Source organism: Eleutherodactylus coqui, chromosome 6, assembly GCF_035609145.1.
Source record: "Eleutherodactylus coqui strain aEleCoq1 chromosome 6, aEleCoq1.hap1, whole genome shotgun sequence".
Classification (NCBI taxonomy): domain Eukaryota; kingdom Metazoa; phylum Chordata; class Amphibia; order Anura; family Eleutherodactylidae; genus Eleutherodactylus; species Eleutherodactylus coqui.
This window is the reverse complement of record NC_089842.1, coordinates 202978016-202992917: the sequence shown is the minus strand read 5'-3', so window position 1 is coordinate 202992917 and position 14902 is coordinate 202978016. Positions and strand designations below refer to the sequence as shown.

Genomic DNA, 14902 nt, shown 5'->3' with positions numbered 1-14902 from the left:
CTGCGAGCATGACCTTGCCTGTCGAGGGTTGGGCACGTGCCTTCTTTGGAGGCGGCGAGTCCAGATGCTTCCATTGCATCGACTGGACTTTAGTCTCCGGATCATAGGGATTGAGAACCCAAATTCTCTACCACCTTGACCTCAGACATCCAATTTTTATTAGTAAATACTAAATCCAGGCCATCTTCTTCTCTGGTTGATGACCTAACAAGCTATTTTAGAGATGCTCTTATAGGTGTTTCTAACAAATTCTTGCTCCTGTTTGTAAATTCACTCTAGATATTCCAATCAACATCAGGCATGCTGAAATCATCCATTATTACAATATCTCCCTTTCTTGCTAGTCGAGTAATTTCATTAACAGGTTATCATAATCCTCAGCTTGCTCCAGCACTCTAGAATTGGTGTTGTATATAAAATCATAGTTACCCCTATAGGACATATTTATCATTGCAGTCTGAGCATGCTTGGAGCGAGTAAAGAATAGAAACCAGGACTGTAATACTAGGCAGTAACTGATATCAGCCCTCTACCTCCCACTCACAGCTGGCTGTACTCTGTCTCCTCCCCTTACAGGCGTGCCAGTTGGACCTGTGGGGATTAACACCCTTTATATGAGTCACAGAACTCAAAGGATGCCTTCAGCCTTCAGCTGGTTCATCCCCAAAAGTCCAGTGAACACACTTGTCAGGGGGAGTCTTGATGGTAGTGTTGTTAGGGGTGAGGCACAGTACAGCCAGCTAGGAGTGGGAGGGAGAGAACTGACAGCAGATATTGCCTAGTACTACAGTCCTGATTTCTATGTTTTCCACGCTCAAAGAATGCTGGAAGTGCAATGAAGAATATGATCTTAGTTTGCACGCAAACCAAGAGTTTTTAGCTCTGTGTGCATTTGAAATCAGCATTCATTTAAGGCTATCGTTAAATTAAATAACTACTCTACTGTCCCTTCTTTTTATTCTGGCTTTCCTGTACAACATGTATCCAGGTATGGCCATTTCCCAGTCATTACAGTCCTTGAACCATGTGAGTGTTGCTTATTACTAATCAATTAACACTCCAAGAAAACAGGCCGACCACTGGATATATCATGTCCCAATGCACATTTTGTTTGAGGCTTCATCCGAGAGTAATGAAGGAAGGATTCAGTAGAGTATTTAATAGTATACTCAACAAATTGTAACACATCAGACGGAATAAGAGTGAGGCTATCCTATCCTTTAAAAGAGCCATTTCAATGATGTGGTCATAACAGGATGCAGTCAATACAATCCTGTACCTTGTCGTGAAACTTGTACAATTCCCCAATATTTACCATTTGTACTATTGCCCATCAAAACAGGTCATCATAAGAGCAATCATTTCTGGAACAAAAACAAGAATACAATATGTATGGCTCTGATGTAGAGGTCAGAAAATACAGCAGACTGCTATAGAACCAAAAATAACGAAGAAATCGAGCTTTTTTTTTCATGAATATTTGTCTGTTCATATAGAGTTATGGACTAGATTTGCAAAGACACTACATCCATCCTTGTAGAGCTGTGTAGACCCAGTTATCTTCTACAAAGCAGACACTGTTTCCCTGTAAAAATATGTGACCCTAAAACCCAAAAGTCAGCCACACGCCATTTCTTCTATAATTGCCCTAAATTATCCTATGTGATATGCAACCTTAAAACATCCATTTACTACAGAAGAAAAATGTTAAGTCTTATTTTAAAAACAGAAGCCAAACGGAAAACCACATACGTGTATGCGTGACCCAACAACGATGAAGCAGAGAAATTAAGAATGAAAACCCATGAACCTACATTTTAGCCTTCGCTAAAATAGAAATAAAAAAAAGAAAAAAATCTTAAATCCAAGTATTCTCCTGTAGTTCTGTCTAGTGACGGAATCTCTTTTACCATACAAAAGGGTGAAATCTGCACCAAACTCCTTTAAAGGGGTTGTCTTGCGGCAGCAAGTGGGGTTATACACTTCTGTATGGCCATATTAATGCACTTTGTAATATACATCGTGCATTAAATATGAGCCATACAGAAGTTATTCACTTACCTTCCCTGCGCTGGCGTCCCCGTCTCCATGGCTCCGTCTAACTTCAGCGTCTAATCGCCCGATTAGACGCGCTTGCGCAGAAGGGTCTTCTGCCTTCGGGTCTGTCCGGCAGCAGCGGCGTTCTGGCTCCGCCCCTTCTACGCGTAATCGTGTAGCTCCGCCCCCTCGTGTGCCGATTCCCGCCTCCTGATTGGCTGGAATCGGCACACATGAGGGGCGCGGAGCTACGCGATGACGCGTAGAAGGGGGCGGAGCCAGAACGCCGCTGCTGCCGGACAGACCCGAAGGCAGAATAGCCTTCTGCGCAAGCGCGTCTAATCGGGCGATTAGGCGCTGAAGTTAGACGGAGCCATGGAGACGGGGATGCCAGAGCAGGGAAGGTAAGTGAATAACTTCTGTATGGCTCATATTTAATGCACGATGTATATTACAAAGTGCATTAATATGGCCATACAGAAGTGTATAACCCCACTTGCTGCCGCGAGACAACCCCTTTAAGTAAATTTAACAAAAGATACATACAAAAGACAATATTTAAAAGGGAACGGGTCATCAGAAAATGACTTGTTTAACCCTTTCCAATCCACTGTCTGACGTCTAAAGACATTCTGATTGAAGGCTGTACAGCTCCGATGTCGGAAGACGTCCGTCAGGGTATTCTTATGGTAGATTACTGGCCGCTCTGTTGTTGGGGGCCTCTCCAGCATGTCACATACCACAGTACTGGCTCTAGCCAGCAGATGGCGCCATTCTGTAATGGCAGAAAGAGAAAGCCCCCTAGGAAACCCTGAATCCAAAATTGAATTGCAAACATGGGGCAAACATGGTTGCAATGCAAACAATGCTAAAAATGAGGTGTCCGTGTGGACCTTAACAGCCGAGTGCAGCTAGGCCACAGTGTTTCCATAACTCCCTTAGAAGTTAATGGTAGTTGGCACAGTGAAGCCATGATGTTCTCATAGCCCCTGAGTTAAGGAAACAGTGTAGCGCACTGTGCTACACTGTTTCATAACATCCATTTTCTTCAATGGGAGATACAGAAACAGCACAGCAAGGTCTGTTTCCACCCCAGTGACGACCCCCACCTCTGAGACCCATGGCTTTCTTGAGTTCAAGGTGGGGGCTTGAACCAAAGAAAGGCATTGGTCTCAGAGTTGGGACCTAAACCTATCAGACGTTACGGGATATGCCAACATAATCCATGCCACTATGTATATTTAAAAAAATAAATAAAAATTCTGCAATTGTGATTTTGCCCACTAAGCCTAGTAATAGTATCACTTCTTATTCTGTACAGCAGTCATGTGTACCACAAGAAACAATACACTGGAGATACTCATTGTTTTCTATGACAGAGTGCTGTGGGCATGCTCTGTAACCTGTGAAGAGGTTTGTAGGGAGGGGGGGAAGAGGTGAGCTGTGATCTTCATCTATTGTGAATGGTGGATCCTATGTCATCTATAGGTTTTGCCTTTCATTGTAATTCTACCTGTGATGCTCATGAGGTACTGCTGAAAGTTTTGTCTACAGAAAAGGAAGCATCAGACTATTATTAGGCATTGTGGTCAATGTGAAAACCCCAGGATTTTAGGAATAAAAATTTACACAGTGACCTGGGCATTAAAAAAATAATAATAAATTAAGAAATATGGTTGAACATAAAAACGTGATTCAAAACAGGTGATTTTTGGAGTACCTTTCCTTTTAACCCCTTGAGTGGCGGGTTTCCTACCACCCTGTCGTGCCCACCAGGGCAGGTTTTTTCAAATGGTCTAATCATTTAATTTCAACAAATTTTGCAGTCGCGTTCCAAGAGCCATAACTTTTTCATTTTTCCATTGACACAGTCATATGAGGGCTTGGTTTTTGCAGGACAAGTTGTATTTTTTGATGGAATCATTTTTGGGTATATATAATGTATTGCATAACTTGGGGGAAAAAAAAGAAATTCTGCCATTTGTTTTTTGGATTTCATTTTTACGGCGTTCAGCATGCAGAATAAATAATGTGATAACATTATTCTCGGAGTCAACACGATCCCAGCGATACCAAGTTTATACAGTTTTTTAATGTTTTGCTATTTTTGGACATTTAAAACTTTTTTTTTTCTTAAAAGGTTTGCTTTTGTGTTGCTACATTCCAAGAGCCGTATTAATTTTTTTTTCCATTGCCAGAGCCCTAGAAGGCCTTGTGTTTTGCGGGATGAACTCTAGTCTTCATTTATCTAATTTTTTGGAACATGTAAAATTTTGATAGCTTTTTATTCCATTTTTTCTAGTGGCAAGATTACCAAAATCTGTAATTCTGCATTGTTTTTAATTTTCACTGCATTCTCTGAGCAGTATAAATAATATATTAAAGTAATTCTACAGGCCGGTACGATTATGCCAATACCAAATTGTAAATTTTTTTTTTCTTTTTCACGACTTTTTTACAAAAAAAAAAAAAAAAAAAAAAGGAATAAAAGTTTAAATCACCCTCCTTTTGCCATATCTATAATACAAAAATCTAAAATCATTAAAAAAAAAAATACATATTTGGTATCGCCGTGTCCGTAAAAGTCCGATCTATCAAAGTAGTGCATTATTTATCCCGCACGGTGAACGTCGTCCGAAAAAAAAATTAAGAACGCCACAAATGCACTTTTTCAGTTACCCTGTTTCCCAGAAAAAATGCAATAAAAAGCGATCAAAAAGTCGTATGTATTCTGGATTTGTACTAACGTAAACTACAGGATATCGTACAAAATATGAGCCCTCGCTCAAGTACGTCGACGGAAAAATAAAAGTTATTGCGCGCAGAAGATGCAGCAGAAAATAATTTTAAAAAATTAAATGTCTTTGAAAAAAAATACAAGTACTACAGCAAAAAAAAAAAAAAAACCTATACAAGTTTGGTATTTTAGGGATCGTACTGACCCACAGAATAAAGTTATGTCGTTTTTGTTGCAGTTTGTGCGTCGTAGAAACAAAACGCACTGAAATATGGCGTAATGTCTTTTTTTTTTCCATTTTACTCCACTTAGGGTTTTGTAAAAGTTTTTCAGTACATTATATGGTACTTTAAATAGCACCATTGAAAAATACAACTCGTCCCGCAAAAAACAAGCCCTCATATAGCGACGTTGATGGATAAATAAAGGAGTTATGATTTTTTAAATGGGGGGGGGGGGGGGGGAGGAAAAAAAAGAAATGGGAAAAAAAGAAAAAAAGGGGCTGTGTCATTAAGGGGTTAAATAATGTACAACCTTCCTTCTCTGGGTCATTAGGACGCAGGGATACCTCATGTGTTATTTTATTTTTAATTTTTTACAAAGTAAAGGGAGATGTGTTTTTATTTTTATAATAATTTTTAACTTTTTTTTTTGTAGGGGACTTCCACAGAGACCCATCAGGACACCCTAATCACATTCTGGGGGTCCGATTGTGACAGCGCTTTACATGCTGCAGTCACATGGACTGCAGCATGTAAAGCGTTAACAGCAGAGATAGGAGGTTTTCTCTGATCTCTGCTATAACAGCTGGTGCCTGGCTGTCCTCTGATAGCCAAGCACCAGCTCTCTCTGCCACAGAGACCATCGGCTTGCTTCTGACAAGCCGATGGTCTCTATGGCAACCTGTAAACAAAGCAGGACTTTGAATTTAGAAGCAGGAGATTGCCGGCAGATCGGCAGTATCTTCCTGCTTCTGTTTTTCAAAGTCCTGCAGTGTTCTCTGTGGGTCTGTGCAGGAAATCTTCCGGGCTATATCACTATTGGCAGTGGAGCTCGTCCCGGAAAATTTCCGGGCGTGCCACTCAAGGGGTTAAAAGAGCTTATTCAAATAGCTGTGGCCATGTGCTATCCAAAACTACGGATATAAAAGAAATTTCATACAGCACACGGACACCGCCTTCATGCAGACTGATCTACACAGAGCCTCATAAACTGAATGACCAACTCTTGTCCGTGAAAATGGTGAAATTAGGACATGCAGCGATTTTGTTCACATAGATACAACACCCATATGAATAGCCTTATTGGCCATTGATGCTTCGTGTGCCGCCCGTATAATAAACAGCACAAAGACCATGAACTCTGTTTCTGAGGCCTCTTTCCCATGGGTGACAGCCATATCACTGTGAAAAAAGTTGCGCAATATCGCATCTGCATTCGCACGATTTTTGTGCGAAATTACTGCGCTTTCTCGCGAAAGCATTGCTTCCGCTTATGATTTTGCCGCAATGTTTTCGCAAGAAAGAGAATAGGGGTTTTTAAAGGTTCAAAAATATTTTTTTATTATTATTTTAACAAACACCAAAAATCACTGGTTCAATCCTCATAAAAATTAAGTGAGATATAGCAACTAATAAATCCAATAGAATAGGAGTTTAATGATTTTGTGCGATGCAAGAAAAACGAAGGCTCCACAGAGAAACATGGGCTACAAAATATTGCAAATTGCGGCAATATAAAGCATGCTGCAACTTTTTTTTTTTTTACAGAAGATAGACAAAACGTCGCTAATGTGAAGGAACTCATTGAAAAGCATGGGCTTCACATACATGCAATTTGTAGAACTGTCGCATCGCCAGAAAATCGCGCAATTTTGTCGCCAGTGTGAAAGTTGCCTGAATAAGCCCAAGTTTTAGAAACAAAGTACAGAATATATTAAGAGGGAAAGCTGTATAAAAATAAAGTACTTACTAGCATGTTTGTCTGCTAAAGAAATGAGGGTGCTGGATATATCTCTCCTCCTATAGAAACAGACAACTTTTGCTTCAACATTTCCATTTGCAGTCTGTAGAAGAAATTATATTAAAAAAAAAGTTTAATACAGCAGAAATTATACATCAGAACTTCTTAGAGAATATACAAGACTACTTCAAATCCGCTTCAAGACATCTTTTGCTCATATCCATCTAATCTATATTGCATAACAGCAAATCAACCCTGTAAGTGATATGACTGTACAAGTGAAAGGCCGATTGCCCAGAAGAAAAATTGGTCTCGGTCATTTGAATTCACTTCTGATAGGACAGAGAAAGTCAGGAGTTATTACTATTGATCAAGGCAGTAAGACCCCCTGATTGCTGGGGGCAGCGGTGCTCTCTTGAATGCGGTGGCCCTGCAGCTCTGCAAAGACACCAGAGAACTGAACTGAATACAGCCCAAATACAGTCAAACCTCTAGTTTCGTTGGTAATCCGTCCGAAAGCAAATTGACCAAACTTGCAACAAATAAAACTCGAGGCAAGAATTTCCATAGGAATCAAAGAAAATCCAATTACCGTATATACTAGAGTATAAGCTGAGTTTTTCAGCACAAAAAAAATGTGCTGAAAAAGCCCCCCCTCGGCTTATACTCAAGGTAAACCCCCCCCCCCCAAATAAAAACCCCGCAATACTCACCTCTTAGCCAGCGTCTGTGTCTCCGACGCGATGCTCTCCCTGGGAGTGCTGCAAGCTGCTTCAGAATTCTCCCCGCTGTCATCTCCTTGGCTTGGTTTTAAATTCCCCCGCCGTCAGTGCTGTGTAACTAAGCGCTGTGATTGGATCGAGTGCTTGCCAATCACAGCCGGCGCTCGCTCATTCACAGCCATTCAGTGAATGACATCACTGAATGGCTGTGATTGGTTTATCGAGCACCGGCTGTGATTGGCTGGCGCTCAATCCAATCACAGCGCTGACGGCGGGGGAATTCAAAACCAAGCCTGGGGACACAGATGCCGGCTGAGAGGGGAGTATTGCGTTTTTGTTTTTTTTTACCTAGTACATACTCGAGTATAGCTAGGCTTATACTCGAGTCAATAAGTTTTACCAGTTTTTTTGTGGTAAAACATATTGACTCGGCTTATACTTGAGTATATATGGTAATTTGTTCTAGACATTCCAAAAAACACAACAAACCACATAATAGAGAATAAATATGGTTTTTAATACCAAAAACAATAACAATAAGTAAATATAGAAGACTACTGTAAAGAATAAATGAACATTTAACATTTGTTTGTTATCTGTGGTGTTACACAGGACTGCAGGTGACATCAACACGGCATAAACCCGTCCGTGGGCATTAGCCCTTATTTTTAATATATATTCTTTATTTTTGATTGGTATGAAAAAATGGGGGGGGGGGGGGGGGAGGTTACAGAAAAGAGAAATCAGGGGAAACAATGGATAATCACAAATAAAATAGACAATCAATATACATAACAAATGGAACAGTGACAGCTCTGATGGGGGTACCTTGAGAGATGGCCTCTGACAGGTGGAAGCCGGGTATATAGTGTATAACGGGTTAATGCGTGGATAAGGAGAAACCTCGTCTGTTAAGGGGTAGTGGTGGGTTGTGGAGATGGGTTGTGAATAAAGGAGAGCCAGATGTTCCAAAGGTTATCATGTCTCGTTGGGTCCCCAGCTCGTTTGGCCTTGATTTTCTCAAAGGAACAGATCGTATTCACTTCTTTTTACCATTCTGATATGGAGGGGAGGGTACTGTCTCTCCAATACCTTGGGATTAGGATCTTAGCCGCGTTTATGAAAAATGGGAGAAGGAGTTTGTATTCAGCTGTGAGGCCTGGGGGATCTAGGTTTAGAAGAACAGTCTCAGGGGTGAGGGAGATGTTGGATTTGAAGATAGTGCTTAGTAGCTTCTGGATCTCTGCCCAGAAGGGTTTAAGAAGCGGGCATGAGAACCATATGTGGGGGTATGATCCAATGTCGTCCAAGCATCTCCAGCATAGTGGAGAGTAGTCAGGGTCTATTTTATTTAGCAGCTCCGGGATTTTGTACCATCTGGATACTATTTTGTAATTAAGTTCTTGGAACCTTGTGGAGGAAGAGGTCGAATGAAACCTAGATAAGATATCTTTTATCTCGTCTGTGGTGAAATTCGTATTTAGATCAGATTCCCAGCGAGCTATATAGGAAGGTTTATGTTTGTCTTGTATTAAGCTCCTATATATTTTGGAGATTGGGCTCTTAATAGGTTGGAGGTTCCAGAGTAGTTTATGGAATAATAGGTTTTTGTCTGTATCTATGACATCCGGGGAATGCAGCACCACCGAATCTCTGATAATATGTAGATCTTCGGATCTAAGTGAAGCCTCCCCCAGGTGGTTTAAGAACTGTAAATCTTGGGATACGGATTTGTCCTTGATAAGGTCACTGCATTGCAGTGTTTTGAGGTGGGAGTCGTTCATAATTTTTTGTTTGAGTGCTCTAAATTTTTTGGGTATTATTGCGGACAAAGGGGTAAAGCCGCTGATCTGAGGTATTAGTTTATATTTTTTTGTTTCATTTATACCATAAGCTTAGAGTTAGTCTAGTGTAAGGGTTTAGACTTTGCTTCGGTTTGACTTTGTTGTATGGAATGGGCCAAGGCAGAGATTTCTGATCATTTTTTAGTGAGAAGAGTTCGAGCTCTACCCACAGTTTGGAGCTTGTTTGGCGGGACAGGTCCACCATGCGATTCAGATGTGATGCCATCCAATATAGTTCAAAATCTGGGAGCCCGATTCCACCGTTTTTTTTAGAATTAATAAGTGTTGTGTGTTTGACTCTGTATCCCCTGCCCTGCCATATGAACCTTGCTACAAGGTTTTTAAGCTTAGAGAAGAAGGACCGTGGGACCTCTATATGAAGCGTTTGTAGTGTGTATAATATTCTGGGTAGGTAAATCATTTTAATTAAGTTCTTTCTGCCAAACCAAGAAATCGGTAGTGAGTTCCAAGAATTGAGATCCTTCTCCATTCTCTCAAGTAAGGGTGTGTAATTTAGGTTGTACAGGTCTGATGTGTTCTGCGATATTCTTGCCCCCAAATATGAAATTTGTTTACTTGTATTTTTGAATGGGGAAATTTTGGAGATCTCCAGACAGGATTCTTGTTTAATGTTTATGTTTAATAATTCAGATTTTGAGAGGTTTAACTTAAAGTTAGAGGGAATGTAAAGCAAAGACCAGGCAGCATCAGATGAATTTTCAAGACAATTTCCAAATCTTTATTCCTCCATCAAAGGAAAACCTGCGACGTTTCGGCCACTATTGTGGCCTTTCTCAAGCAACTTTAAAGTTAGAGACCTGGCCAAGGTTCTTGAACTCGTGCAGGATTTCGGGGATTGCGGTTTGTGGATCTGTAAGGAAAAACAGCATGTCATCTGCGTAGGAGGCCGATTTATGTTCCCTAGAGCCGCATTTCATCCCTGTAATTTTGTTGTTTTGTCTGATTTTTTTCCAGAAAAGTTTCCATGGTGAGGATGAATAGTAGAGGGGAAAGAGGGCAGCCCTGCCTAGTTCCATTGTTAATTCGGACTGCGGGAGAGAACTCGGAGTTGATTTTAATTTTGGCCGAGGGGAAGGAGTACAGGGCCATAATTTTATCACTAAATGCTTCGGGGAAACCAAATTTTGAAAGGGACATTCGAAGGAATAGCCAGTCGACTGTATCGAAAGCCTTCTCGGCGTCAGTGGTGAGAAGGGCAAGTGGAGAGTTGTTATGATGTGCTATATGCATTATATTGAGTAGTTTTAAGGTGTTATCCTTTGCTTCTCTATTTGGTACAAAACCCAATTGTTCAGGGTTAATCAGCTCAGGTAGAAACACCTTGATTCTATTAGCTAGAATTTTGGCATAAATTTTGATGTCGTTATTTATAAGGGAAATGGGTCTATAGCTACTGCATAGGGATGGGTCTTTTCCCTCTTTGGGGATTAACGTAATGTGTGCCGTTAGAGCCTCTTTATGAAAGGGAGTTCCTGCGGAGATGGAGTTGAAGTAATGAGCCAGATGTGGAGTGAGAATTTCTTTAAAGGTTTTGAAGTATAGGAATCCAAAACCATCTGGCCCAGGACTTTTCCCGTTCGGGGCTGTTTGGATACATTCCTCCACCTCTTGGGGACTAATCGGCTTGAGGAGCGATTGTAAATGGATTATAGGGACACTGGGCAGTTTAACCGAATCTAGGAAAGCTTGTATTTTTTGTTGTTTGGTTGATTGGGACTCTCTGGAGTTTTGAATATTATACAAGTCAGAGTAAAACGCATGAAAAATGTTTGAGATCTCCGATGTTTTGTGATGAATTGCATCATTTTATCTTTTATTTTAGGGATAAAGGCTTTCGCATTTTGTGTTTTAATTAGGGATGCAAATTTTTTCCCGCACTTATCCGAGAAAGCATAGTTTTTGTATCTTGCGAAGAAAAGGTATTTTTCAGATTTTTGATTTAGAATCTCTTTTAACTTGTTACGTAAATTAAATAGTTGCTTTTCGTATTGAAGTGAAACATTTTTCTTATTACAGGTTTCTATGAGTTTGATCTGTTCAGTGAGGAGGGTAATCTCCCTCTCTTTTTCCTTGCGCCCAGTTCGATGAGGAGGCCTCTTATTACCGCCTTGTGTGCTTCCCAGAGGGTCGCGGGGCTGCATGATTCTATTGTGTTTTCTTCGAAGTAATGTTGCAAACCTTTTTGTATGTAATTAATGTCCTCTTTACGTTTTAGCAGGCTATCGTTTAATAGCCAATTGGACGCTTATCTCTTTTTGGGAGAGATAGTTATCTTCAAAAAGATTGGAGCGTGATCAGAGTATAGGATTGAGTCGTAGTGGGTTTTTGTGATTGCACCTAGGAGAGAATGTTTGACATAGAAGAGATCTATTCTTGAGTATTTTTTATGGACCGCAGAATAGAAGGAGAGTTCTCAATCCTGATTCAAGGGACTACTCCAAGGGTCTACCAAATGGAGGTCGGCCAGCATCTTATTGATTTTTCTAATTTTCGAATGGGGGACCACTGAGGAGCCATTAGACGTGTCCAGGGAGGGGCTGAGTGGTACGTTAAAATCTCCACCTAAGATAATTTCCCCCTCAGAGAATTCTTGTAAATTCTTGGTGACTGTCGCGAAAAACGCGTCTTGGTTAGAATTAGGGGCATATATGTTTGCTAAAGTAAGTACTCTGTCACCTATTGAGCCCTTGATGAAAATAAATCTACCCTCTGGATCGGCTAGGACATTTAGTATTTGGAGGGAGACTCTTTTGTGTAGAACAATAGATACGCCTCTATGTCTTTTCGTTGGAGTAGTAGCGTTAAACCATTTGGTATAAGTTTTGTTTTTGGTGAGAGGGGTGTAGGTTTTCTTGAAATGAGTCTCTTGAAAAAAGATGATATCTACCTTGTGTTTCTTTAGGTAATGTAGTATTTGAGACCTTTTATGTGGGATATTAATACCTTTTACATTAAACGAGGCTAAGTGTATATCAGCCATTGGTGGGTTTTGTAGGGAATAGTTTTAAGCAAATAGTGTCAGCAGAACTGTCTTGGGAATTTCGAACACAAAAAAAAGGGAACACATAACAATAACAGTTGGTCTTTGGTGGACCAGTAACAAATAGAATCATTATAACCTTTTGCTGCTGGACCAGGTTTGGGGACATAGTCCTTACTGGAACCAGATTAACAAGCAGAAATCAACGCATTTGCGGGGGCGTGGAGTAAAGTAGAGGAACAAACCACGACTCCCAACGTAGTCTGTAAATTCTGTGGATATAAAAAGTTAGTGGGAAACAGAAGTATTTAGATACAAAACAGCTATGAGTCAAACAGTGACATCAAAGGGAAAAAGCAATGACTTGAAGCGTCTTTTATGAAATTGGGTGTTCAAGTGTCGTCGTTGGGGAGTTCTCTTCTGGGGGGTTTGTTTGGGCTCATGCCTTGAGTGCGGGAGTTTTTGGCTTTACGCGGTGTTGCTGATGACCAATTCTCGCAGGTTGGAAGAGCAGGAAAGTTCAGAAGATTCTCCGCCGTGGTCCAGTCTGGAATTTGAATATGGTTCAGGTCTAACTTGGACAGGACGTGTGGGAGGTCCTCGGGGGTTCTGATAGTCCATGTCCTATTGTCAGAAAGGAAACAGCCATTTGTAGATTATAGCCTTGTCTCTCAGGGCTTTGGTTAAAGGCTGGAGTTGTCTTCTGAGGTCAAGAGTTAGTCTGGATAGGTCTTGAAATATCATGAGCTCTTTATCATCGTATTCTATTCTTTTCGCAAGCCTAGCTTTGTGCAGGATTTCTTCTTTAATTTTGAAGCTTTGTAAGCAACAGAGAATGTCTCTTGGTTTGTCTGCATTAATTGATCTCGGTCTCAAGACACGATGTGCTCTCTCGATGCCCAGATCGAAACTCTCCGATTTGTTCAGCAGTTTTGTGAAAATAGCAGAAAGTACTGTTGGTACTTCTTTATCTGAAATCGACTCTGGGATTCCCCTGACCCGTATATTGTTTCTCCTTGAGCGATTTTCGAGGTCATCGATCTGCAGTTTTTGGAAGTAAGTTTCTTTTCGTTTGTCCACAAGGATTTCCGCCACCCTCATGGAGTGATGCGTTATTTGTGTGTAGTTATCTTCCAGAGTTTGCACTCTTGCGTAAATTTGTTTGGCGTCCTTTCTTAGTTCTGAAATTTCTTCTTTTATTGTCTGGGTGAATTCCCTGAAAAGATCTCTCATACACTCTTTGGTGGGTAGTGCTTTGATATAGTTTCTCAAATTTGACTCATCTTGTGTGCGCGCCTCCTCCTCCGAATCGCTATCTAGATCTGAGTGGAAGGCCGCCATAGGTGTATTTTTATATTCTTCTAAGGTGGTTTTGGTTCTTGTAGGTTTTGAGCAATCGGGTGTAAGTCTTTTGAGTATTTTTTCGTTTTCAGTTGATTTGTTAGTTGTTTTGGAACTTTTGTTTGTTTCCGAATTGGCGCTCTTGATATTCTTTCTCATTGTATCCGTTTCCTGATGTCACTACGTTGGGAGGAGGGTTTATTTTTTGTTCACATTAGTGGGAATTTGCTTTGCGTGGTGGGCCACTTTCCCGGCTTAGCGATCCTTATTGCAGGAGGGACGGAGCGAGTGAGATAATTCTATTATTTAATCAGATTTAATTTGTGGTTTACGGTGTTTTGAAGAGGGAATGAGCAGGAGTTCAGAGCCTGCTGTTGCCTGTTTTGGCCACTAGATGGTGCTGTGGAGCAATAGAAGATGGACTGCAGTGCTGTTGATGGAGCCTGCTGTGGTCCGGGAGTCCTAGGAAGTCTCCGTTATGCTGCTGGGCTCCAGCAATCGTGAGTACTACTTTGGGGGGGGGGATGGGTTTACTCCAAATTCCTTTTTTTTTTTTTTATTTGTGCCTGGTATGGTTGGGCTGGGGTTTCCCTTCAGTCTGTGTGTGTTGTAATCTGATTGATCCACTGGGCAACCTGTTTGATTCGAGGGAGGACGGGGGGGGGGGGGAGGGGCTGAGTGCCGATATTCTGAGGTGCCAGTCTGAAATGTCCTGCAGACTGCCGCTTCCTGGGAGCAGGAGGGGGAGACCCTCAGCAGAGGGACCAGACCGGCGGGAGACTAGCTGAATGTGCCGCCGGCTTGGCTGTGTGATTTCAGGGGATTTGCGGTGGGAGCGCGGGCTCTGAGTATGATGGAGCCTCCTCTCTGTGGGCAGAGTGGAAATACCTTGTGCCGCACTCCCTTGTCTCGGGCTCTGCAGGTGCTCTCTGCCAAGCGTCCCCCAGTGCAGGTCCCGTCGGGTCCGGTCTTGCGTACGGCCAGCTATGCTGGGCCGCGGCTCTCTGGCTCCTTCCCGGCAGCAAAGATCTCCGGGTGAGCGCTCCTCGGGCCGGGTGCTGGTTCTGGTGGGTCCGCAGGAGATGTATCGCGGTCCGACCCTGTTTGGGTCTCTGTTTTAGGCCAGAAAAGGGCTGAAAAAGGAGTTTTTATGGAAAAGCGAAGCAACGTGCGTCCTCACTCCTTGCTTGCTTGGCCACACCCCCCATTAGCCCTTATTTTTAACCCCTAACAACTAATTTTAGCTTGAAGAGTCAGT

General features: G+C 41.7%; 1 protein-coding gene across 9 annotated transcripts in view; it reads right to left on the bottom strand.

The window, feature by feature from the left end:
- Positions 1 to 14902, bottom strand: part of MTA1 (metastasis associated 1) — a 203744-nt gene that overhangs the window by 124081 nt on the left and 64761 nt on the right. For all 9 annotated transcript variants that reach the window (XM_066608606.1, XM_066608608.1, XM_066608607.1 and 6 more), the window contains exon 3: positions 6746 to 6839. In XM_066608606.1, the coding sequence (XP_066464703.1) occupies positions 6746 to 6839 (94 nt within the window). The remainder of the gene's footprint in view (positions 1 to 6745; positions 6840 to 14902) is intronic.